Source organism: Rhodamnia argentea, chromosome 7, assembly GCF_020921035.1.
Source record: "Rhodamnia argentea isolate NSW1041297 chromosome 7, ASM2092103v1, whole genome shotgun sequence".
In the NCBI taxonomy this organism is placed as follows: Eukaryota; Viridiplantae; Streptophyta; class Magnoliopsida; order Myrtales; family Myrtaceae; genus Rhodamnia; species Rhodamnia argentea.
Window position 1 is genome coordinate 2,290,189 of NC_063156.1, and position 24,163 is coordinate 2,314,351.

The 24,163-nt window shown below is 40.7% G+C and overlaps 3 protein-coding genes across 9 annotated transcripts; 1 reads left to right on the forward strand and 2 right to left on the reverse strand.

The window, feature by feature from the left end:
• Positions 1 to 5,413: 5,413 nt before the first annotated feature.
• Positions 5,414 to 7,656, forward strand: LOC115754306 (pentatricopeptide repeat-containing protein At3g49240, mitochondrial). Its single transcript, XM_030693284.2, has one exon. The coding sequence runs from the start codon at positions 5,491 to 5,493 to the stop codon at positions 7,423 to 7,425; it is 1,935 nt and encodes a 644-aa protein (XP_030549144.2). The 5' UTR covers positions 5,414 to 5,490; the 3' UTR covers positions 7,426 to 7,656.
• Positions 7,657 to 8,361: 705 nt separating this feature from the next.
• LOC115754278 (CLP protease regulatory subunit CLPX1, mitochondrial) lies at positions 8,362 to 15,519 on the reverse strand. Its single transcript, XM_030693252.2, has 15 exons — positions 14,630 to 15,519; positions 13,898 to 13,956; positions 12,959 to 13,059; positions 12,423 to 12,502; positions 11,945 to 11,995; positions 10,846 to 10,920; positions 10,672 to 10,749; positions 10,328 to 10,384; positions 10,155 to 10,225; positions 9,958 to 10,057; positions 9,765 to 9,869; positions 9,339 to 9,401; positions 9,089 to 9,211; positions 8,651 to 8,806; positions 8,362 to 8,547 (listed from the first exon to the last, which is right to left on the reverse strand). Exons 1-15 carry the CDS (start codon positions 15,221 to 15,223, stop codon positions 8,476 to 8,478), a joined length of 1,785 nt encoding a protein of 594 aa, XP_030549112.1. The 5' UTR covers positions 15,224 to 15,519; the 3' UTR covers positions 8,362 to 8,475.
• A 1,048-nt stretch (positions 15,520 to 16,567) lies between these two features.
• Positions 16,568 to 24,163, reverse strand: LOC115754279. 7 transcript variants are annotated; one of them, XM_048283073.1, is made up of 14 exons: positions 23,689 to 24,162; positions 23,209 to 23,514; positions 21,598 to 23,019; positions 21,275 to 21,405; positions 21,050 to 21,149; positions 20,806 to 20,938; positions 20,648 to 20,711; positions 19,601 to 20,336; positions 18,918 to 19,244; positions 18,145 to 18,609; positions 17,991 to 18,063; positions 17,823 to 17,908; positions 17,411 to 17,530; positions 16,568 to 17,100 (listed from the first exon to the last, which is right to left on the reverse strand). In XM_048283073.1, the coding sequence occupies exons 1-14, from the start codon at positions 23,926 to 23,928 to the stop codon at positions 17,008 to 17,010; spliced, it is 4,296 nt and encodes a 1,431-aa protein (XP_048139030.1). In that variant the 5' UTR covers positions 23,929 to 24,162; the 3' UTR covers positions 16,568 to 17,007. The 7 variants fall into 7 exon arrangements, 5 of the variants coding, with proteins under 5 accessions (XP_048139030.1, XP_048139028.1, XP_048139027.1 ...); XM_048283071.1 differs by having other exon boundaries at positions 16,568 to 16,914; positions 16,986 to 17,100; positions 23,209 to 24,162; XM_048283070.1 differs by having other exon boundaries at positions 23,209 to 24,162.

A 24,163-nucleotide genomic window follows, 5' to 3' on the forward strand; every position in this document is an offset into this window, starting at 1 on the left:
AAAACTTTAGGTTTGTTTATTTCGTGAAAAATGAATGATTTGAAAAATATTTTTCTACAAAAAATCGTTTGTATCGCTTGAAATAATTAATTAATGACAAATGATTTTATTATTAATTAAAAATATATGCATAAAACAGATACGTAAGCGGTAAAATATTTTGCACTCCTTCGTCACTGTGAAAACGTCTTTCAAGTTAGCCATTTTTCGCAAGATAGATATAAATACAAGACAATTCTGATCCAACGTCCAAAAATTTTATGTTTGGTTGTCCTAACTTTGATTCTCAATTTATCTAATTCATAAGGGTAGTACATAATTTCATCTATTTGGAGGTCAGCAATCCAAGAAGAGTTGTTTTTCTCCATCCCTTATTTAAGGTAAGTTTATGCAATCGTGTCTTTCATTGGTAAGTTACAAAATCGGCATCATTCACTTTCAGTTTTAATAAATTTGTATGCGAGTGATGTCCATAACTTATAGACTGTCGGTTCAAAACACGGGCGGAGGAAATTTCCCCAACGTTTTGTTTTTTTTTTATGTCAAGTTTCTCTTTCTTTTTTGCTCCCATGTATTAACATAAGATTCATTTTATGGAGTGTCTTGAAGCATTCTCTAAGGATGCTTAAGGTAGGCTCCGTTCATTTCGTGGAAAATAAATGATTTGAAAAACATTTTGCTAAAATTAATAACACGCATCGCTTGCCATAATTAGTCAATGAAATATATTTTCATCACCAACAAAAATTTGTTTCTAAATATTTGCATAGAAGATGAGAATAATTTTTGTAAGCAATATAAACGATCAACTTTTGAAAATTATTTTTCAAATCACTCATTTTTTGCTAAGCAAATGGATTCTTAGGGTATATTTGTTTAGTGAAAAATATTAAAATGAATGATTCGAATAACATTTTTTCAAAATATTATTGATATCGTTTACAAAAATGATTTAAAATATTTTTATCGTCAATGAAAGTATTTGGACATATATTGTGGTGGATAATAGAAATCCAATGTCATTCCAAATGATTTAAAATATCAAAACGAATGCTTTATGCGACATGCCATCACCAATTGGTCTTATAAAGCCCAATTTCATTCCAAATCACGTTCGATCCTTTCGATCTTGGACTAATCATTATGTTGAAACTTTATCTCCAAATCCTGATCCTTTAAAAGGACGACAAGATCTGCTATTCGTGGCGATTTTTGTATGGAGCGCTGTACATTTGTTGTGACCATACAACTAAGAATCTCCGATATCTTCATTCAAGCATTTTCTTTTACAATAGAGTTTGCTGTGACATTTTGTCTGGATTTGCGGATGGAGCATTGTTCCCTTGTTTTGACCGCACAACTAAAAATATCGGACACCTTCATTCGAGCTTTTTTCTTTATAATGGAGTTTGTTGTGACATTTCGTCGGACTTTCACTATTTCAATTGGAAAATAAGATATCTGATCATGGCGATTTTTGGATGGAGCGTTGTTCGCTTGGTGTGACCATACAACTAAAAATCTCGGGCGTCGTCATTAAAGCTTTTTCTTTATAATGGGGTTTGCCGTGACATTTCGTCAAGCTTTCACTGTTCCATTTCTTTCGCGGAGTATGAATAATTTTGAAAAATATGTTTTTAAAAAAATTATCCCTTATATTAATTGCAAAAATGAATCGTGGTAAAATATCATCGCCGTTTGCAAAAATATTTAGATATAATTTATTATTAATTAGGAAAATATATTTTATTATAATTATTTTAATCGATATAATCGATCATTTTAATAAAAATATTTTATAAATTATTTATTTTTCGAGGAATAAACCAAATGGAAGGTGATTATTTTCATTTTGTCAATGATGTTGTATGCTGCATAGGAGGGAGCGGTAGTAACGACTGGTGGGACCCAAAATGTGATTAGGCATGGAGTGCACTCAACTGTTGCAAAGTCAACCTTCTATCTTGTCCTTTTACCCTGGCTTAAAATCCCAAAAAAAAAATAAAAACTTTACTTTTTTTCAAATTTGAAAACTGGAAGAGTAATTTTAGATATGACAGAATTATAAAATAGGATTAATACCATGGAAAATCCTAAACTGGTATACTTGTGATAAATTTATCCAAAATTATTTTTTTTACCATAAAAAATTTCATACTAGTACACTTGTGACAAATTTACCCTCTATTAGTTTTCGTTAAATTTAAATATCAAATTGCCGAGTTGAATAACATATGACAGTTGATGGATATACCAGTTTAGGGTTTTTACTCTCTGTTTATCACAGGTTTATCAATTTAGGATTTTTTGTGATATTAATTCAATTTATCGGAGGGTAAATTTATCACGTATATACCAGTTTGGGGTATTTCATGGTCAAAAAAATTAGTTGAAGGTAAATTCATCACGGATATACCGGTTTCGGATTTTTGGTGGTCAAAAAAATGGTTTGGAATTAATTTGTCACATGTATACCAGTTTGAAATTTTTCGTGATAAAAAAAAATAGTTTGAGATAAATTTATCACAAGTGTACCAGTTTATGATTTTTCGTGATATTGACCCTATAAAGTAACTATCCAAGAGTCCACGTTTAAGTGTATGTATATTTCGAAATGTTTTTCAAAAGTATTTGATATTTCGAGTTTCAAGGATAAGTAAATAATAGAAAAAAACAAAAGGCAAACTATATATATTAAAAAAGAAAGGAATGTGTGTTTGTTTTATGGAAAAATCAAGATTGAAAAAATATTTTTTTTAAAAATCATTGGTCATATCGTTTAGAAAAATGAGTCAATGGAAACTGTTTTTATTATCTACAATAATTTATGACTAACTCTTTTCGGATATGTCAAACAGGCATATTATCTTACATATTGGATAGGACAATGCTTAGAGAATTAGTTTTTGGTTTAGGAATCCCAAATCAATTTACAGTTCTAGCGAAAGAAGATCGAGGAGACGGGTGCGCATTCAACATAGAATAGCACCGTGACCTGACTCGATAAGATCGGGTAGATTATTAAAAAGAAGAGATTATATTCAAAGCCCAATTGAGTGTACGTTATTAAAGGCCGACTTGCGTGATTAATTTATATGTGCTCTGCTAAACCGGCGTTATATAAGCAAGTTATTTTGTATAGAGCATACTTTTGGTGTTCCATCTCCGGAATATGACTTGCTTTAAGTTATTAGCCGTCAGTTCGCGTTCCTAATCTCTAATTAATTAACTTGTTGATTTCAACCGCCATCGCAACTTGAGCTTGATTATGAACTCAAGTAAGTCCATGGTCTGGAGTCTATATTGATGGTTAATGGTTTGACTTTTAATTTGAAGATAAGATGTGCGCCTACCAAGAAATTTGGGAACATTTGATTGGTCCGCAAGGATTTTCTTGATTGTCGCCTAGCAAAAATGGGTTTTAGTTTTGCGCGTGTTCCTCAACTAAAATTGTTACCTGTTAATCTTCTGCACAATATTTCGATGGAAAAATTATAAACAAAATCTAAATATATTATATTTATGCTAATTCAGTCCTAAACTTTTTGACTTTATCAATTTTAATCCTAAACTTTACGGCAATTTGCCAATGTAGCCTATCCAGCCAATTTTAATAAAAAAAAATCGCTGACATGGACAATTTTAGCGATTTTTTTATTTGAATTTTATTTTTTTCTATCTTTTGGCCTCTCTGTTGGAGAGGGCTCGTTGCATGACACCTCAAAACGTCACGCGTGACACACGTTCTTACCGAGTATTACTCATCTTATTCTTTAAACATGATGAAGTATAGAGCATACATTTGGTGTTCCACCTCTAGAATGTGACTTGCCTTTAGGGATTAGCCGTCAGTCCGCGTTCTTAATCTTTAATTAATTAACTTGTTGATTTCATCCGCCATCACAGCTTGATTTATGAACTCATGTTAAGTAATGTAATTAATTTAATACATGATCTATAGCCATGTACGTAAGTCGATGGTCTATAGTCTACATTGATGGTTAATGGGTTGACTTTTGATTTGAAGATAAGACGTGCGCATGCCAAGAAATTTGGGAACATTCGATTGGTCCGCAAGGATTTTCTTGATTGCCGCCTAGAAAAACTGGGTTTTAGGTTTGCCGTGTTTCTCAACTAAAATTGTTACCCTTGTTAATCTTCTGTACAATATTTCGGAGGAAAATTTGTAAACAAAATCTAAATATATTGCATTTATGCTAATTCAACCCTAAACTTTTGTACTTTATCAATTTTAGTCCTAAACTTTATGACAATTTGCCAATGTAGTCCATCCGGCCAATTTTAACTGGAAAATCGCTGACTTGGACATTTTTAGAAATTTTTTTATTTGAATTTGAATTTTTTTTTTCTTTTGGCCTTTGTTATTGCCGTTGGAGGGGGCCCGTTATATGACAGCTCAGAACGTCACGCACGACACGTGTCCTTACCGAGAGTCTTATTCATCTTATTCTTTAAACGTGCGGAAGTATAAGCAGACATTCAAAACATCCATTACAAGAAAATCGCATGAGTTAGATTAGCATATATATGCTTCTTTATTTATATTAAACATGATTTTTGCAACTTTACTATACCATTCAGCAAAACACAAAATACTAAAGTCCTGAAAAACATCAGGGCTTCCTATCTCCAACACTACCATGCCCAAAAACTACATGTACAAAAGTCCAACCCGGCACTATGGGTTGAGGACCTCGAACATTGACATGTCGCCGCCACCATCGAAATCCCTAATGGGTTTCTGGCGTTTGAGATTGAGCGAAAAATCGGTCCAAACGGCCAAACACCGATAAACATAGAGAGCTAGCGGCGGCAACGGCGATCATAGCTCCGATGCTCGGTGCTCGACATAATTTTCGGTATGGAATACACGGAAGCTCATGTAAGTGTATTCGAAAAGTTCTAGACATTGCAAGTTTTTCGTTTTCCCAAGAAGATGTTTCTCCGCCATTAGTCAATTAAATCGACACGCACCAATCATTTTTGCTCTTTGGTCCAAATCAAGAAGGTTTCTTGGTTTTCCATATCAATTGATTCTTTTTTATTATTTCTCATTAAAGTCTCTAAAATCAACATTTCAATATTTAATTTCTTCCTCTTATATTTTACATCATGTACTGGGTTAAATTTTTTTTTCTGTCATACATATTACATACTAGGTTGATTGATCTTGTTGATTTTTCCCCCTACTTGCCCTTGGGTTTTCTATTTTCGCATTCGGAGTAAATGTCACGGCCCACGAGTTTTACTTTATCACTTACAAACATACTTGAGAAAAAGCCCATAAGCAATCTTTAACTGGGCTCAAGCCCAAACCAACTCAGTCACTCCAGGCCCAAACAGACCCGGCCCGAAACACACACTCTCTTCCCCTCCCTCTCCTCCCCAAAACCCTCACAGAACCCTATCCTCCTCTATCTTCTTCCTCATAGCTGCTCTCTCTCTCTCTCTCTCTCTCTCTCTCTAGAAATGTCGCTCTCAAAACCAGCGATCCTCTCCCGTCTCAAAATCCTGGCGAACCCCGCCCTCCACCGCCCTCATTGCGGTCATCCATCGCGCTTCATCTCCCTCCGCTTCCTCTCCTTCGCCACCCCCGAGGAAGCCGCCGCCGAGCGCCGCCGCCGCAAGCGCCGCCTCCGCATCGAGCCCCCGCTCTCCTCCCTCAACCGGCCGTCCACCTCCCCGCCTCCCCCGAGGCCCCCTTCCTCCATTCCCCAAAACCCTAACTCCCCGAAGCTCCCGGAGCCCATCTCCGCGCTCTCCGGCAATCGCCTCAATCTGCACAACCGCATCCTCACACTCATCCGCGAGAACGACCTCGAGGAGGCCTCGCTGCTCACGCGGCACTCCATCTACTCCAATTGCCGCCCCACGATCTTCACCGCCAACGCCGTGCTCCATGCACTCATCCGCCAGTCGAAGTATTCTGATTTCTTGTCTCTCCATAGATTCATCACTCAAGCTGGGCTTGCCCCCAATGTGATCACTTATAATCTGCTATTCCAGACTTACCTCGATTGCAGAAGACCTGATACCGCGATGGAGCACTATAAGCAGTTCATAAATGATGCGCCGATTAATCCTTCGCCAACAACTTACAGGATATTGATCAAGGGGTTGGTGGATAACAACAAGGTTGAGAGGGCTTTGGAGTTAAAAGAGGAAATGGCTGTTAAGGATTTTCCTCCGGACCCGCTTGTGTATCATTATCTGATGGTTGGGTGTGCAAAGAACTCGGATGCTGATGGAATTTTCAAGCTTTATGAGGAGTTGAAGGAGAAGCTGGGGGGTGTGATTGAGGATGGTGTTGTGTATGGAGGGTTGATGAAAGGGTACTTCTTGAGGGGAATGGAGGATGCTGCGATGGAGTGTTATGAGGAAGCCGTGGGTGAGAATTCAAAGGTGAAGATGAGTCCTGTCGCATACAATTCAGTGTTGGATGCGTTGACCAAGAATGGGAAGTTTGAGGAGGCGCTGAAGTTGTTTGACAGAATGCTTAAGGAGCATAACCCGCCTAAGCTGTTGGCAGTTAATCTGGGGAGCTTTAACGTTATTGTTGATGGGTATTGCAAGCAAGGGAAGTTTAACGACGCGATTGATGTTTTCAGGAAGATGGGCGACTATAGATGTGGCCCAGACGTGTTATCATACAATGTTTTGATTGAACAATTATGTGAGAATGGCCTGCTGGCAGAAGCCGAGGAGCTTTTTGGCGTAATGACCGAGAAGAAAGTCAATCCTGATGAATTCACTCACGTTCTGTTGATGGATGCCTGTTTCAAGAACGCCAGGGCTGATGATGCGGCTGGATACTTTAAGAAAATGGTGGATTCTGGTCTGAGACCTAATTTGGCAGTGTATAACAAGCTGGTTGATGGGTTGGTCAAGGTGGGGAAAGTCGACGAGGCTAAGGCATTCTATGATCTGATGGTGAAGAAGCTGAAGATGGATGTGGAGAGCTACCAGTTCATGATGAAGGCGCTGAGCGAGGACGGTAAATTGGACGAAGTTCTTAAAATGGTGGATCATCTATTGGATGAAGATCCAATTATCTTCGATGAGGAGTTTAAGGAGTTTGTGAAGGGGGAGTTGAGGAAAGAGGGGAGAGAGGAAGAGTTGGGGAAGCTGATGGAGGAGAAGGAGAGGCAGAAAGCTGAGGCTAAAGCTAGAGAGGCCGAGGCAGCTGAAGCGGCCAAGAGAAGCGCAAGAGAGGCAGTTGCTTCTTTACTTCCTTCTAAGTTGCTGGGTAAGAAGGAAGAAGAGAAGGAATTGGCTACTAATGCCAGTGACGAAGCCAATGCAGCCCTATCAGTGAATGAGGATACAAATGGTGGGAAAGAAGAGAGTACTGAGGAAGTTGTCGCTGAGAATTCGGCTAGCGGGGACACAGATCCAGCCAGATAAGCAAATGAGAATGAGACTATAGTCGAGACTGAAGTTGAATGCGATAGTGCTGCAAACGGGTGAAAGCCTGAAGAAAAGCTCCTTTGTGCTAATTAAGTGCTAGTGAGTATGTGCATTCTTTGCATCACTTCGGGATTAGATGATGGGTGAAATGTCGCCTCCTTTGTCTTGCTGAACTATTCATTGTGGCCTGTGGGTATTCAACTTGGTGATGCTGTCAAGTGCATACTAGTTGCGATATAGAAATTATTGACGGAGATAAAATCTAGGATTTTCTGTGAACTACTGTTTGGATGCATCATCACTCACTTCTGGATGCATAATAAAGCAGCTACTAATCAATGCTGCCTTAATATTGGAACACAGGCTAAATGTCGTTTTACCTAACGAATTTTGCCTGCTTGCGAAACCTGGAGCAGATGCCAACTTCCATGGAAAATGGGCGATTTGCTAAAATGTAACTAAATGAATCGGATGGGAAATGACTAAATGTGAAGGAGGTGAAGTATCGCTCTTGTACTAAGGACCAGACTCCACTTAAGATGATTTGGATATGTGACAATGATACCAAATTTGCTTGATTCATGTCATATTCCCGCCATTGCATGATTGCAATAAATTTAAATTCTTTTTGGTAATTTAAATGTAATTTTTCGCTTCCCGGATCATGAATCCCGACCGTGTTTATAGTGAAAATGGTCTGTACACACGGCAATGCCAAATTTGTACTCTCATCCTTCACAAGACCAGACTTGAGAAGGAGAATGGGACAGGAACGCCCATAATATTAAGTAGATTCGTGCACGCTTGAAACATGCCCAATCACGAGGAACAATCTATTTGCATCTTTTGAAAAAAGAAAAAGAAACGTTGCAATCCATCAGAGATCTCAATCTGAAAGGCGATGGCAATATATATACACGCGCATGTACTGGTAAGATAATGCAATTTCCGAGGAGGATTATAATGTTACGCATACGCTAACTAGTTCAATAAATATGAGCTTGTTATGTACACCGGTAGAATTACAATAAGATTGAACCAAACGGATTACATGCTGGCAACAATTTTAGGAATCTCGGCTTCCACCTCCGGTTCCCCATCAGAACTTTCGATGCTCGCCTGCAACACGGAAATAAGAGTAAGAACAGTGATAAGGAGATGTTTCTTCAGGGAAAGAACGTTTGCAACCCGAGATGTAGCTAGAGAACATAGCAATGTGCACCTCTTGATCCTTTACTTTCTTTTGGGAAAGATATTGGTCAAAAGCACCTTTGCCATAGAGGATTTTCGCCCCACGCCCTCGTCCCTGGATCCCAACCGCCTCTTCGTCAACTACGACTGCATCAATTATGTCTTCCCCTGTTCTTACATCCGGAATCTGCAAACAAGAATTAGGGAGTCTTAAAGGTAATGTAATGAGACAACTAGAAACGTTGCAAATGCCAACCTATCATTCAAGAATGGCTAATAGATCACCAAACCAATGTCCCAAAGTAGTTGAAGAGACAGTCAAACCTGATAACTGTCATTCTTGACCTAGCTACAAAATTTTTTAAACTATCCTTATTAAGCCAACAAGCAAAGGGATTGATTGACATTACTGCTCTAAGAAAACCACTCAAGTGATCCTCAGAGAAGATCCTAGGGATATCAGAATTACCTCATACATCGCTTCCATCAGAATATTCTCCAGTATGGATCTTAGTCCTCGAGCTCCAGTATTTTTGGCAATCGCTTTTCGAGCAATTAATCTCAAAGCATTATCAGTATAGTGCAGCTTCACCTGCAATACACAATGTCTGTGTGAAATCAAACTATATAAATGACATTAGTGACACCGAACACACTTAAATAATTCTAATAATAGTTTCTCCACATAAATTAGGAAGAAGGCCCTGCAAAAGACTTACGTCATTCATTTGGAACATCTTCCGGTACTGCTTTCCCAACGCATTTTTTGGCTCCGTTAGAACCTACGAGTTACGACAGAGTCACGAGATATGTATAAAAACAAGCTTGAAATTGGAGCTGACTATCCAAAACACGTTGGCAAACACCAGAAGTTCTATTTTGCAGCAGTCATTTAACACTTTCATGTTTTCTCCAAGGAACAAATAATCAATGCACATACTTAGCAATGTTTCAGCACTGTAGTTGGAACTTGAACAGTAATAAACAGATATCTATATCTTTTGGTAAAAGTAAAAGCAGCATGAGGCCCAAAAAAAAAAAAAAAATGTGAACCATCCAGCAAATAAAAAATCAATCAGTCAGCTGACTTCGCATAATTAGCATCACAAATTCAAAGTGCCAACTACAAAATTAAACAGAATTACCTCAACAAGTTGGTTTTCACTTAAAGCTGACAAACTGACAAGGATTGGAAACCGTCCAACAAACTCAGGTATCAGACCATATGAAATAAGATCACTACTCTCAACCTGCCAAGCAGCCATAGAGAACCTGAAGTTAACAAGCTCAGAAGATTACCAGCTGTTGGATGCAAAATGAGGACTAGCATGCACTTACAGTCTCCAATAAAGAAGATGCCACGGCCGCATTTGTAAGATTGGAAGCTCGCATGTTTGCACGTACTGGAGCACCAAATCCAATCGACGAATCTTGACGCCTGCAGATGCGCACCAACTTTTCAGGTAGTCAGGTACAAAGCACATTTATAGTCAGTTTCAAGGACATTAGAATCAAGACTTTCGCATTGATATGACCTCTCTGAGATTGTCTTCTCTAGGTCAACAAAGGCACCACCACAGATGAAGAGGATGTCCTTGGTGTCAATCTGTCAAAAAGAGGAAGAACAGAATATAGGTTGTAAAACAGGATGTGATGAAGTACAAGCTCATATCTTGTAATTCATTGAACGAATGCAGGGTGAACATACTTGAATATTGTCACCTCTAGGATGCTTACGAGCTCCCTTCTCTGGAACATTTACAACCTTTACAAGATCCAGAACAAAATGAATGTAAGAAAAAACAATTCAAGATCAGATATGGTAAAAAATAATCACTGTAAAAGTTCCACCATTTGACAGACTCTGGAGGTGATGAGATCAACAGGCAGGATTTTTTTTCCTTGTGTACACAGATGTATGTGTTTTTGTGTGTTTAACATAGCACTAAGAGCTGCTTCAGTGACACTTTGTCGCATTGCCTGGCCCTAACATGGAACCATAGGCGTCGGCTAATTTACTCATTTTAGAGCTGGGGTAGAAAACACACTTACAGTCCCCTCAAGCATTTTAAGCAAAGCCTGCTGGACACCTTCCCCAGATACATCTCTACTTATGTTGACACTCTCAGCCTGCGAGACAAAATAGGAGATCAGGTCACATGCTTCTAAGGTTGAAAAGATTCTGTAAGTTCTCGAGCAAAATGACCAAAGAGGGGAAGCAAAAACCTTTTTGGTGATCTTGTCAACCTCATCAATGTAAACAATGCCCTGCTGTGCAGCTGCCACATTATAATCGGCAGCCTAACAAGATGAAAAAACAACATATTAAGATCACCAGTTTTCATAACCAAGATGGGAAGATCACCAGTTTTCACCGCAATGAGAACCATGATAGAAGATAAATCGTGCAGACACACAGCTGCTGTAGCAAGTTTTCCTGAGTAACCACATAGCTAATACAGCATCGAAAACAGTGAAAAAACTCAGCCTTTATTTTCTGTTGTTTTCACACAAGGAAATCCATTATTCTTGAGAAGAGGACGAGGGCATCTAAAGCACAACCCATACAAAGAACTTCCGCAGATCTACCACACTCCGAGACTGAAAAAGTTAAGATGGCTATACATGTTTAAAGAAGAGCTCAGGACTTATGCCAGGACAAAAGAAACTTGAAAGGCCACACAAAAAAGGCCCAAAATCTTACGAGGAAGAAGCACTGAATCTGAGAAATAGCAAACATCACTTTGGCATACTGAGGTGAAGCTTGAGCAGTTGGACCGGAAAAATGAATGCGAGTCAAAAGTACAGTGATAGATCACAACTGCTGTGAGAACCTAATGAGCCAGAACAGCCAAATCCAAGGTAACTCAATATCTTATAGCCCGTGGTAGAATTGTCCTCATTCAGAAGAAGAAATGACCAAAAGGAACCTAAAGTGAAGATTACAAAGGGCCTGTTTGTTTTTGATTAATCATAGCACAACACACTTTTTTGCTCTCCCAGCAAAATTGAAAACTCCAATTTTCATAAAATTATGAAATATATATATGCGTGCGTGCGTGCGTGTGAATTTATCAGGTAACATTTGGAAGTTGTGAAAGTTTCAGATATTTTTAGACTAAAAAAAGTCAAAGTGTCAAAGTTCGTGCATTGCAGATATAGATTAATTAAAAAAGTACTAGGTAAAAGTCCTTTGGACACAGACCCCTAAATTTGCAAGATGCCATCTTAGAGAAAGAAAAGATGCCATGAGAGAAAGGAAAAAAATCAAGTTAAGGTAAAATGCTTTCAAAAAGAAATGCCACTTTGTGGGAGAAAACCTTACCGTAAGAAGCTTATGCAATATAGACTCCACATCTTCCCCTACATATCCAGCCTGCAAGTTACAGTTTGCGTGATTGCAAGTCCGGAGCTAAAATCACTGATAAACTTTCTCACATTCGCAAATAAATAGGACTTTCTCTCCCCAGAAGTCTGAGAAGAGGTAAAGAAGTTTTGTGAACAATAGAATAAGCAATTTAGTTTTTACTTTTCCACTGGCATTACCAAATTTTCTAAACTCAATGAACACAAGTGCTCCCTGGACAACTCACTAACCCCAGATCGTCAAATATTCAAGTAGTCAGCAAGAATGATGCAGAAAAAGCTATTGGTATCCATCTAAAAGGTAAGGTTCCAAATTAGCAACGCAACTGAAAAAGACTAGATAAATACTTGCATGCTCATAATTCCCAATGCTTGTGAATATACACAAAACGGAAAAATGCCGAAAACAAAAATAAATTAAGGGGCTATCAACTTGCCTGAGTCAATGTAGTTGCATCTGCTATAACGAAGGGAACATTCACAAATCGTGCTAAAGTTTTGGCTAGTAATGTCTTCCCTGTCCTTGAGACAACATCAACAGAAAGTAAGCGCGAGAAGTAGTTGATTCATAGGATAACTAAACATCTCATAAAAATAGCTCTTTTTTACAACCGTAGGATAACTAAACGACTGGGAAAAAATTTCGGTACATCTTCTTCTAGTTCTCATATCAACTGTCCATACTCAGATTTATTATTGTGATACAATTGTAAGGATATACAGATCAACATCAGTAACAGAGAAAAAGAATAAGGCAGGGAGAAGTTTTTCCATACTAATTCAATTTATACAGACTGTACTATAGGTTATATGAACTTTTTGGATTCATGTAGGAACCCTAATTTGACTCAAATGAAGATGTACAACTAGACAATGCATTTCACACTTGATCAGACAAGTAAGTTTATTTCATAGCAGAAACATTTACTTTTTCACGTTTTTCAAGTAGGGATAAAGACTGATAGTGAATTACCTGAGCCTGTCGGCCCCATGAGAAGGATATTACTTTTTTCAAGTTCAACCGAGTCATCATCAGTTGACTCTGGTCTTCCATCCTCTGAATCTCCAGCAGGCCTAACTTCCAGAATGATGACAGAAGTGTCGAAGGATTAAACAATTAAACAGAAAGAGTTAAGAGCAATAGAAGTGACACTCATTAGGAGCATAGAGAAACCCATGGAAGCTATGCTCCAATAATTCAATGTTATAGTGCTAGAAAACATTCGACAAAAATAAAGATAGATCCATTAGAACGATTAACTCATAATAAGTTCCAAGCCTTTGGTGGCAAACAAAATTGCAGCAAGTTTCGCCAAATCTATTGCATTTCATGTGTAAAATATGCACAAATCATTTTGGTATCTTCGGTGTATTGATCTGAAGTTATTATAAACAAACAGGTCAATGCTAATCCATCTTTCAATTATGAGTGGCTTTCCATTTAACTTTAAGACAGAGATTTGCATATTGCAGCAATAATCACAGTTAAATCCTCAGAATGACTTCAGAAGCAGAATAAATTATTTGGATAACAACGGAGTGAGTTTCTTCAAAAAGATTGAAATTCTAGCTTTACATCCCAATAGTTTATCCTTATTGTATTTGCTTAGACATATACAACGAACGTGGAAACATCCTGCATCTTGCCACATAAAAAACTAAATTATCAACAAACTTTAATTCGTGGGCTCAAAACAATAACAATTAAAGCTGCTCATTATCAGTCAATGGAAAATGGCAGCACCCAGAAGTGAAATTCACCAAGTGAACATACAAATTGCCTGAAATATATGTAAAAGCATGGCACAGATCAATCGGCCATTTAAGTGGTTCAAAATCAGAAATGGGTGGACAACTCAATCAGGAATATTCAGGTTCATATGAGTATGTCATGAGGTATAAAGCTAATTACCTCTTCACAGACTCATGAAATATCCTTTTGTAGTGATTGTAGACTGCAACGGAGAGCACCTACAAAAGCACATGATAAGGAGGACAGTAAAATAAAATCTTTTCCAATGTTTCCAACAGACTGAGAAACTATCCATAGCTCCAAAACTTTATGGTAAACTCCATCATATTTCCATATTATGCACACCGAACATCTTCTCACAGCCACACAAGTGTTTCAAGGCTGGCATATCTGGAAAGGGATCCAAAAAGTTCAAGTAACACAAGAACCTTCCATATGATTTGATTTAGAAACCAGCATGAGCACCGAATGTCACCATGCTAAATCATTAATTGTGACATTCTCATTCTGATGGTGTGACAGAAAAACATTGGCTTTCCAGTGTTCACAAACAGTGAAAGCATATTGCTTTGAAGCATAAAATACTAACTTGTTACATAAAAACAGGGAGCAATAAAATCTAAACAGCTTCTTTATTCCCAACGAAGGGAAAATTACTCTACACCATTTGATTGCATTCCAGAAGCAATATTGCAATAACCAGTGACCACTGCTAACAGGTAGCGACACAGAAATATAGATTCGAAATAAGAAAAGAAGACAAGGCTTTAGCACATTAAGCTTCTTGACACTCATTAAAACCTACAAAACTATCCTTTCACATTTCATAGAGCATAAAAAGTGAACCTGCAAAACGCATTTTGAGTTCACCAACAAGCAACCAAGTATTACCTTCTTTGCTCTCTCTTGTCCAATCACAAACTTGTCAAGCCCCTTGCAAATCTCCTTTGGAGTGGGAAAATTGCTCCCCCAATTTGAGCCACCCCAAGACTCATCCTTGGGTGAATCGCTTTCCGAACCTAACCCACCTCCTCTCGTAACGACGTACCCTGAATTCCCAAGCCTCATCGTAACTCCGCCCCCAGGAGGCTGCCACACGTCCGGCGGCTCTCCATTGGAACTCGCCATGTTAAATTTCTCAGTCCAACTTCTAGTCCCATCACAATCCCCACGACAATTATCTAGTATTTTCCTCTCATCACATGCTACGGTACCCTTCTTGCTACTAACAATCGAGTTAATCCTCCGATCACTCAAGAACTGAGTACCCTGCTCGACGAAATCGCCGCGAAGCGTCACGGGCTTGAAAGAAGTAAAGTGGTACGGGGTGTTCGCAAAGAACCTATCCCAATTGGAATGGCTAGAGCGGTGAGAATTGGGCACGCGACCCGCGTGCATCTGATTGTTGAACACAAAGCAGCGAAATTGAGAGGCTGCGAAGGTCGCTGTTTCCTTGGAGGGCTTGCATTTGAGCACAGCGGCCATGAGGGCCGTGAAGAACTTTCTCGGAAAGAAAAGGCAGGGGAATCTCGTCAAGAAATATTTAGCCCAGTCAGAGCGAGCGAGCGAGCGAGCACCGAGCTCATACAAAGAGAAGAAAAATCAGGAATTGATCGAGGGTTTCGACAAAATATGAGGTGAATCGAAAAGGACGAGCGCAAGATTAAGTCGTTAAGCACGCAAAAGATTCACGACGTTTCCCTTTTTCCATCCGTTCTACAGGAGCACAGACGCACGTCGCCCAGTTAGAAGCAGACGAGGAAGGGGGACTTAGGGGAGATAAGATGAAAGAAGCCAAATAAAGTATCGGCTCCCCAAGATAGCTCTCGAGATTATCTAAAGTGGTCGGAGTCAGCTTAAACGGCGGCGTTCATTTTCGCGGGAGTCAGCTTAAACGACGGCGTTCATTTTCGCGGCAAAAGGCGGTCGGTGTCGTTCCCGATTTGGCGAAACTGTGCCAACGACGACATCCATCCTTTTATACGATATCTGCAAGTGTCAGAAGTAGAACTAAAATCTCTTAAGGTGCAAGTGCGACGTCGTCTTTAGTAACGACTAACGAGACAACGACACCTCTCTATCAGGAGTGAGGGGTTTTCGATTTAGTCCGGTTTCCCACAAGAATTGAGAACCGGACCCCTGGTCCTGACTCTCAATTTTTGAAATCCGGGTGATTCACTGGAATGGTAACATGTCCAATAATCGAGAAAAAGAACACCAAATGAAACAATAAGCTCAATTTTCACTTAATCTCATTTCATTTGACCTTACCGATATGATAATCTGTGAATGATGAAATCGCAATACGAGTAGAGAAATCATAAAAGCAACAATTGAATAAAGAGAAAGAACAAGATAAGGACTAAACAAAATTCAAAAATTAAAATCAATTTGTCTAGTCCGGGCGATTCGATCCGATGCCGTATCCCTGGAATCGGGAACTAGACCACCCAGCCAACAGTTTCAATTTTAAGGATCGGGACCTGAACTCGAACCCGAACCACCTCTCTCTAGAACCGGGAACCGGGAGCCGGACCCCGGCCCCGATTGGTCCAAGTTGCACATCCACACTCTCTATGTATTTTTCTGTTACTTTTCACGTTATTTTTTGTGTCTTTTTCTGAAAAATATTGCCTGCCATCCCTCATAACATTGCGACTATACTCCACGAATCAGACTCAGAATTTGACTTCTGAGGTTAGCTTTGTAGAGAAAGCAGTGATTGAAGATGCATATAACATCTGTGCTGTTTACAAGTTTCCTTTGTATGTTATTTGCAAATTCAATGCTCCGCGCAGTCATCGCACATGGAATGGTGAAAGTAGGTGGTGTTCATTACATCCTGGGTATGCTGCTTTCACCTTGTACTAGTTTGATTACAAGCTAACTTCGAACAAAGAATGTCAACAGGTTGCATGAATAAAATCTCTCGATCGTCAATGGAGGGTCGGCGAGTTACCAAACCTTCAACGTCTCGACATACAAATATTTACAACAGGCCCCTTTCTCTAACACTGCCTAGGATGGAGCCACTGCCGACAGATAGTTGCTTCCTCGTCTCTCGTCTCAGTTAGCTGAACTACAAGACTGAGGAGAGGGGTGAGGGAAAATTCCGGGAGCAACACGGAAAATATCAGCTTCGAAGTGTCCAGCAAACAACATTGAATATGACAATCCCACGCACGAGTTGAACTGTTATTTGTTCAATTTCGAGGGTCACTTCGCAAAAATGAAAGTATCAACGTACATGTTACAAGAATGTGCTGAGGTCAAGAGCTACACTGATCCTGGTTAAGTTCAGTTGTCAGAATTTTGGCCTCACTTACAGCATAACTTGCTGAATAGATCGCCATCTTCTTCACCTACAAAATTGGACAAGTAATGAGACCTCATTCGGTATTTGCAGTGATAAAATCAGATTATCTAGTTGAGATATTTCTGTACCAACTAAAAATGTGATCTTTCGATATGCCGATTGATATTACTAGTCGCGGCGTGCATGCCAGAGGCTATATCAACGTGTACAACCTTATATTCGCTTTATCTTCATTGTCAACCTCACTAACTGAGTCATTTGACTTTGTGAGTTATTGGCTATACCAATAACATAGTTGACACAAATCTGAGACCACAGCTTATGATATGATATAAAGCAGCGCCATCACAATGTACCTCCAGTTTGTCTTCCTTGGCCCTGTGGTCTCTAGGAAGCTTGCGGAATTCTTCAGTTAATCTCACGCATTCTTGAACATTTTCGGGGGATACGAAGTCGAGGGCGACTTTGATGCACGACTGTGCAGTATGACGAATAGCTCAGTGAAAGAAACAAATTTACATACAAAAAAAAAAAAAAAACAGAAGTCTGAAATTCTGGATAAATCTTAGGAAGAGTTTGATTTCTTTGAACTACTATCTTCTTAGATCAATCGAGAATAATAAAGCAAGATCAAATTGAATCTACTAAAAAGTCTTTCCCTTTTTTCTCTTCCCATACAGATGAGTTGGCTCTTAGCAAAGGATCATGGCAATATATTCACATACTTGGAACGTTTGATCCATCTTGTTTTGAGATTAGCAGTCTTACCTGTCTGTTTCTCACTTGATGTGGACATCCTGCAGGAATGAGAACAGCCTCACCAAGTTGTTGCTCAAATGTCCAAGGTTCAACATCTGAAGAAAGTTCACAGCTAAGAAATGTCCCCGGCTACAATTCTATAGTAAGAAGGAATTACAAATGAAAAACTTTACATACTGTATTCCTCTTTCAGTTGCTTCTTTTGCCTATCGGTTAAGTAAAGAGTTTGGTCGTGTATAGGATGAATAACCTGCAACAGTCACATCTACCAAGTTCAGAGAATATAACTCACTTTAGTCCGGGCAAATAAATTTTGGAGCCAATTACCCACAGATTCGACAGGTAGATTGTTGACATGGCGAAATTCTTTCCAATGTCTTTGCAAGTACTCGACTAGTTTGGGGACATCCTGCCGACGGAAAATATCCCATACGGCACCTCCAAGCGATACCTCCCAATCATCGTCTTGAACAACTTCTTCAGCAATGCTCAAGTTGCACTCCAAACCTGCATCTCTCATCTCATCCTCCGGAAGAACTGATTCTGATGCACTTTTATTGACCTTATCATGTGGCTCCTCACCCTCATTTCGCAGAGACGAGAGGAGTGATTCATGGATACTAGAATCACTAGTACGAGCACTTAATGCGTCTCTTTTAGATATAGCCAACTTATCTTGCATCCAGTTAGCGAGGTCATCAGGATCTTCCACTTCATGTCTCTTCTGGAGAATGTTTATGGCTCTACGTTGCCATTGAGCTATATTTACTTTGCTAGTGTGTGTCAATACATTGATCTGAAAACAGAAGGTTATCAATTAAGCTTTCATATTAAGATATATAACCTTCAAGTATAGGTGAGAAGTTCGAGAGTTTTACTGAGAATGAAGTATTTGGAAAAAGCACATAGCAAAAACTAGTAAGAGCAAAGTGCCTGCCAGAGCTAGTAATGAGATTATTCTATGCAAATGTAAGTATGTATTAAGACAAGAAAGTCCTCATGCCTCTAAACACGTGAGCATTTCATGGTCAAATCTAATTCACTTCACTTGCAAGCTGCATATGATAAGCAATTGTAAAGATTACTCAAAGCATTGAAGCATACCGCATCAGAAACGTCACAGTGAAGCTTTGTAACTGAATCACCTCTTCCAAGCTCTTTTGAGAATCCATAGGCGATAAATGTTTTAGGTCCCAAGTCAGGCTTCACAAATGCAGGAAGCTTCGTGGCAAGGTTCAAAAGACCAGATCTTGGATGAGTATAATCCGTGTAAGGAAGCATTGCAATGAATTCGGCCCCATGCCTCGGCAAACACTCGTCAAATGAATTCGACGGTGGCCAATCCTTCAATTTCAACATCTCTGGCCAACCATTTTTATACCTGCGACCCTCCAGGTAGCCCTTGAAGAACTGAAAGATGGTGATTCCAACCTGCAGCGTCAGAAACAGATGGCAGTGTTTATCCTGAAGTGTAAGTGCATGCTATGCATTTTTCCATATATTAAATGCAGCCTCAATATCTGTTAAAATCGTCATAAACTGTTCCAAAGGAATAAAGAAGGGAGAAGTCATTGACCTTGCCAAAGTGATCCTAGGAAAACAGACACTTCCATTCTTTCTACTGCCATGTCATCATTACTGGAGTTTGCATATTAAATAAGGCGTCATGATGTAACGGAATTCTCCATTCAACCAAAACTTCTATTGGACCAATTAGCAGATACCATTCAGTGAAAAACAAGATAATACAAACTCACAGATTCAACTAGGATAAAGTTGAGACCTACCTCACACCAATCCAGGCAATCAATGGCCTTAACAACATGAGCGTCCTCCTTCAGTACCTTTTGCGCACCCATAAATGCCCTCCACATTACCATCGGCTCCCAACTTAGTCCAGATGCTTTTTGTAGTAGATTTCTAACAATGACAGGCTCACCTTTGACCCAATGAGTTTGAAAATGCTTATATCCATCATCATTCAAGTGAAGAGCATCAGGACAGTACAGAAAGTTATCATGACTCTTCTCCCGGTGAGCTGCCCGTCTTCTTTCGAGTTTCCCACTTAATGTAGAATCAGTGGAATAGCACAAAGTACATCCTTGGGAAAGTTTGGTCTCTGGGGACTTGTAATCTAGCATCAACTTATGCGCATTGTCTATTATTTGGTCTATAAAATTTGCATCAAAGATCCGTCTCAGTTCAAGAATCCCACTACAGCAACCTCCCTGTGCTTTGGAAGGACAACGGATCGAACCATCAGTTTCTGCCCTCCAATCATGAAAGTCAAAGTTTGTATTGCCTGAGGAGGTCGATTTGCTCTCTTGACCATTTTGTACCCCTTTCACAGATGGTATCTGGACATCCAGCTCAGTACCTTCACTCTGCAATCTTTCTAGTTCAGTTGATTCTGCCTCATCAACTCTTCTCAGCTCCGAACAACAAGTTAGACACAGATCATATGAGCAAAAAGGGTTGGGGCAGCTTCTGTAGAAATTGATAATGGATGTATTGCAGTTGTCACTGTTGAAGGAAATTGCTTGCAGAATTACAAATTTATACACATCCAAAATACTCAGAAAATATATTGTTGGTCTGTGTGAGAAATTGACAAGAAATAAAGAAACAAAGAGACAACAACCTTCCTTGTCTTATCATTGAGCTATTTTATACAACGTTTTCCAATATGTGAATCAGAAGCCTGGCTATGATTGTGAACGGGGGTAATGCTATATGAATGTACCACAAGTTGTAAGGTTGAAGCGCACCAAGGTAAAACGTGAAACATCATATATATTAATTTCAGCAATCAGGAAGACCTGAACGGGATCTACCAGTACACTCGATCGTCGTCATCCAGTAGAGACTTTGGTATATCTCCCTCCACCACTTGGTTGCCTATAAACAAGAGGAGCAGACAGAATGCCTTATTCAGCTCACTCGATGACGAACTTTTGAGCGGATAAAGTAAACAAAACAAGCAGTCTTATACCACAGATTCTAGCCTCTGCAACTAATTCAGAGACTTGTTCTTGTTGCATCTGCCTGAGGAGAGGCAAAGTTTTGTCAAGCATGTAAAGCAACTTCTGCAGCTTCATCAAACTATCCTCTTCATCCTCCGCTGCCTAAAGAGATCAATATCCAGTTTGGTATGACCCAATCACAGAAAACAGACTTCTGGCGCAGGAATTGAAAGGAAGAAAGCAGACAAAATGCTAAAGAATGTGGAAACTAACCCTAAGAACTGAACCTTTCCTGAGGCACCTTCTACAGTTGCAATGCCCACGGCAAAATGGGCATTCCATCTCCATGTCTTGTTTACTTTTCCCTGGGTACCTATTCAAGCATAAAATGATTAGTCCCTTGACTATAGTCACGTTTCAAATGAAGCCTGCTAATTTTGATTAAATTATTACGTGCAGCTACTCTTTGTTTGAATGCAATAACTTGATCCACTGTACCACTTTTCAAGGCAGTCATAGCAATAGCGTTTTCTCTTGCATCTTGAACAAATTACGACCTCACTTCTGTGACTCCTCAAGCACTGATGACACATTGAACTCCTCTGCTCCATTTCCCGTCTCCAATGGTACTGAAACAGAAACAAGATAATTCCTAATTCCCACGATTCTGTCAATTTTGTCACGAACAATGTTTCAAACTGATACTGTAACAAAAAATCTCCTTGAAAATTACTATTATGTTCTGAGAATCCGGTGTCACCAACACAACATTAAAATGGATGGAGAATGCTTCTGACGACACAAGCTTCGGAACAACTTACTGATGATCTTGAATTTGCAACTCTCCGGCCACTAATAATCTTGATCATTCTTCCTCTATTCATCCTTTTGACCACCCTTTCTGTGCTGTGAGAAGACAAAGCTTTCTCAAGTACTAGAGTCCTCCGGATTTTTGAACCCTTTGGTCTGCCTCTGCCCCTTTTAGGCTTCAATGTCTCAAACCCAGAATGACCATTTCCCAGGAAATCTCCAATCTTGCCCTTCGATTCTCCATCAGCAGCAGCTAATTTCCGATTCTTCGACCCCTTGGGCCGACCTTGTAAAATCCTATTTCTCCCCTCTCCATGCCCAGTGTCCACACCCCCATTAGCAAAATCCCCAGAAACCACTTCATTTTTAGCAGTATCACATTTCCGATATTTTGAACCCTTTGACGGACGGGGCTTTCGTAGTACCGCCTCAACTTTTTCTTCTTCGTTTTCTCCGTGCACTCTTTCATCTTTCTCATGACCCACATTATTAACCCAAAACAACTTATCATCCCTAGGAGCAGTTTCCTGATCTTTTCTACTTTTATGAGGGGACAGTTTCCGATTCTTTGAGCCCTTCGGCCTACCACGCTTCCACGTTAAAATTTCGTTTTTGCATTGCCCATTCTCAGTTATCTCTCCATTCCCTCCACTAGCTCCCCCATGACCCACATTGTTCACACACACAGTCTCAAGCTGAGAAACTGCTTGATCCTCCCCAATTCCAACACTTGCCTCCTCCTTTTTCTTCCTCTTATTCTTATCCTTTGAACCCTGTGGCCTTCCTCTCTTCCGCCGTAAAATCTCATTTTTGCATTGCCTGTGCTCAGTTATCTCTCCATTCACGCCACTAACTCCCTCATGACCCACATTGTTCATACACACAATCGCAAGCCCGGAAACTGCTAGATCCTCTGCAATTCCAACCCTTGCCTCCTCCTCGTCCTTCCTCTTCTTATTATCCTTTGAACCCTTTGGCCTTCCTCTCTTCTGCGTTAAAATCCCATTTTCGCATTGCCCGATCTCAGTTATCCCTCCATTCGCTCCACTAACTCCCTCATGACCCACATTGTTCACACACACAGTCTCAACCCCAGAAACTGCTTGATCCTCTGCAATACCAACACTCGCCCCCTCCTTCTTCTTCCTCTTCCTCTTCTTCTTATCCTTTGAACCCTTTGGCCTTCCTCTCTTCGCTTTTGGACACAAACTCCCATTCCCACCGCTGACCAACACCACCTCCTTCCCGGTCCCATCACCAACTCTCATCTTGTTCTTTGATCCTTTTGGCCTCCCTCTCTTCCGTGGACCGCCGTCTCTCTTGCTTTCACCATCAGCACCATCACCACAAGACCCCTCACCATTTCCCACCTCTGGCATCTTCCTCCAGCGGCCCACGTCGGAGACGTCGCCACAGCTGACCACCACCAACTCCTTCCCAGTCGCATCAGCAACTCTCTTCTTGTTCTTTGATCCTTTTGGCCTCCCTCTCTTCCGTGGACCGCCGTCTCTCTTGCTTTCACCATCAGCACCATCACCACAAGACCCCTCACCATTTCCCACCTCTGGCATCTTCCTCCAGCGGCCCACGTCGGAGACGTCGCCACAGCTGACCAACACCACCTCCTTCCCAGTCCCATCACCAACTCTCGTCTTGTTCTTTGATCCTTTTGGCCTCCCTCTCTTCCGTGGACCGCCGTCTCTCTTGCTCTCACCATCAGCACCATCACCGCAAGACCCTTCACCATTCCCCACCTCTGGCATCCCGGAGAGGTCGCCACAGCTGAACAACACCACCTCCTTCCCAGTCCCATCACCAACTCTCGTCTCGTTCTTTGATCCTTTTGGCCTCCCTCTCTTCCGTGGACCGCCGTCTCTCTTGCTCTCACCATCAGCACCATCACCGCAAGACCCTTCACCATTCCCCACCTCTGGCATCCCGGAGAGGTCGCCACAGCTGAACAACACCACCTCCTTCCCAGTCCCATCACCAACTCTCGTCTCGTTCTTTGATCCTTTTGGCCTCCCTCTCTTCCGTGGACCGCCGTCTCTCTTGCTCTCGCCATCAGCACCATCACTGCAAGACCCTTCACCATTCCCCACCTCTGGCATCCTTCTCCGGCAACCCACGTCGGAGACGTCGCCGGAGAGTCTCTCGCTCCTCCTTTTGGCTTCGGCAGTTGCACAAGCACCTGTGGTGGGAGCGTCCCTCCGCATTTTGGCGAAATACAGTAAATGCTTCCCACAGTACTTCTCCCCACTCACGGCACTCTCCTTGCACTGCCAGCTCGGCGTGCCGGTTCTCGAGCATCTCCGGTACTGCTCCGGCGTGTCGGAGTCCATTTCGCGTATCCGGGTCAGCCACAATCAAGAAATTCACCGTAAGCCTCAAGTGCGTGGGGGTGATTGCGAGCGGATTTTTCGAAGGCTGGTCCGGAATCCAGCAGCTCTGTCTTTCTATTGTGAAAACATTGATAGTGGGACTGTACTGACCGGCTGAATGAGGTCCACCAAAAGGAGAGGCATCTCATCGTACCTGCATCACTCGTCCTCGTGCGGACATGTCAAGTCTAAGTCA

Bases quoted from the DNA above. Each gene is read 5' to 3' on its own strand.
- LOC115754279 (XM_048283071.1), bottom strand. From the start codon at position 23,928: ATGGACTCCGACACGCCGGAGCAGTACCGGAGATGCTCGAGAACCGGC. The intron at 20,939-21,049 runs GTTAGTTTCCAC...TGATCTCTTTAG, and splicing joins GGAAAGGTTCAGTTCTTAGG to GCAGCGGAGGATGAAGAGGA. The intron at 20,337-20,647 runs GTAGATCCCGTT...TTCCTTCAACAG, and splicing joins GACGACGATCGAGTGTACTG to TGACAACTGCAATACATCCA.
- LOC115754306 (XM_030693284.2), top strand. From the start codon at position 5,491: ATGTCGCTCTCAAAACCAGCGATCCTCTCCCGTCTCAAAATCCTGGCG.
- LOC115754278 (XM_030693252.2), bottom strand. From the start codon at position 15,223: ATGGCCGCTGTGCTCAAATGCAAGCCCTCCAAGGAAACAGCGACCTTC. The intron at 9,870-9,957 runs GTAAGTGCATGC...GCTGCTTGGCAG, and splicing joins CATCTTCTTTATTGGAGACT to GTTGAGAGTAGTGATCTTAT. The intron at 9,212-9,338 runs GTAAGTCTTTTG...TGTGTATTGCAG, and splicing joins AGATGTTCCAAATGAATGAC to GTGAAGCTGCACTATACTGA.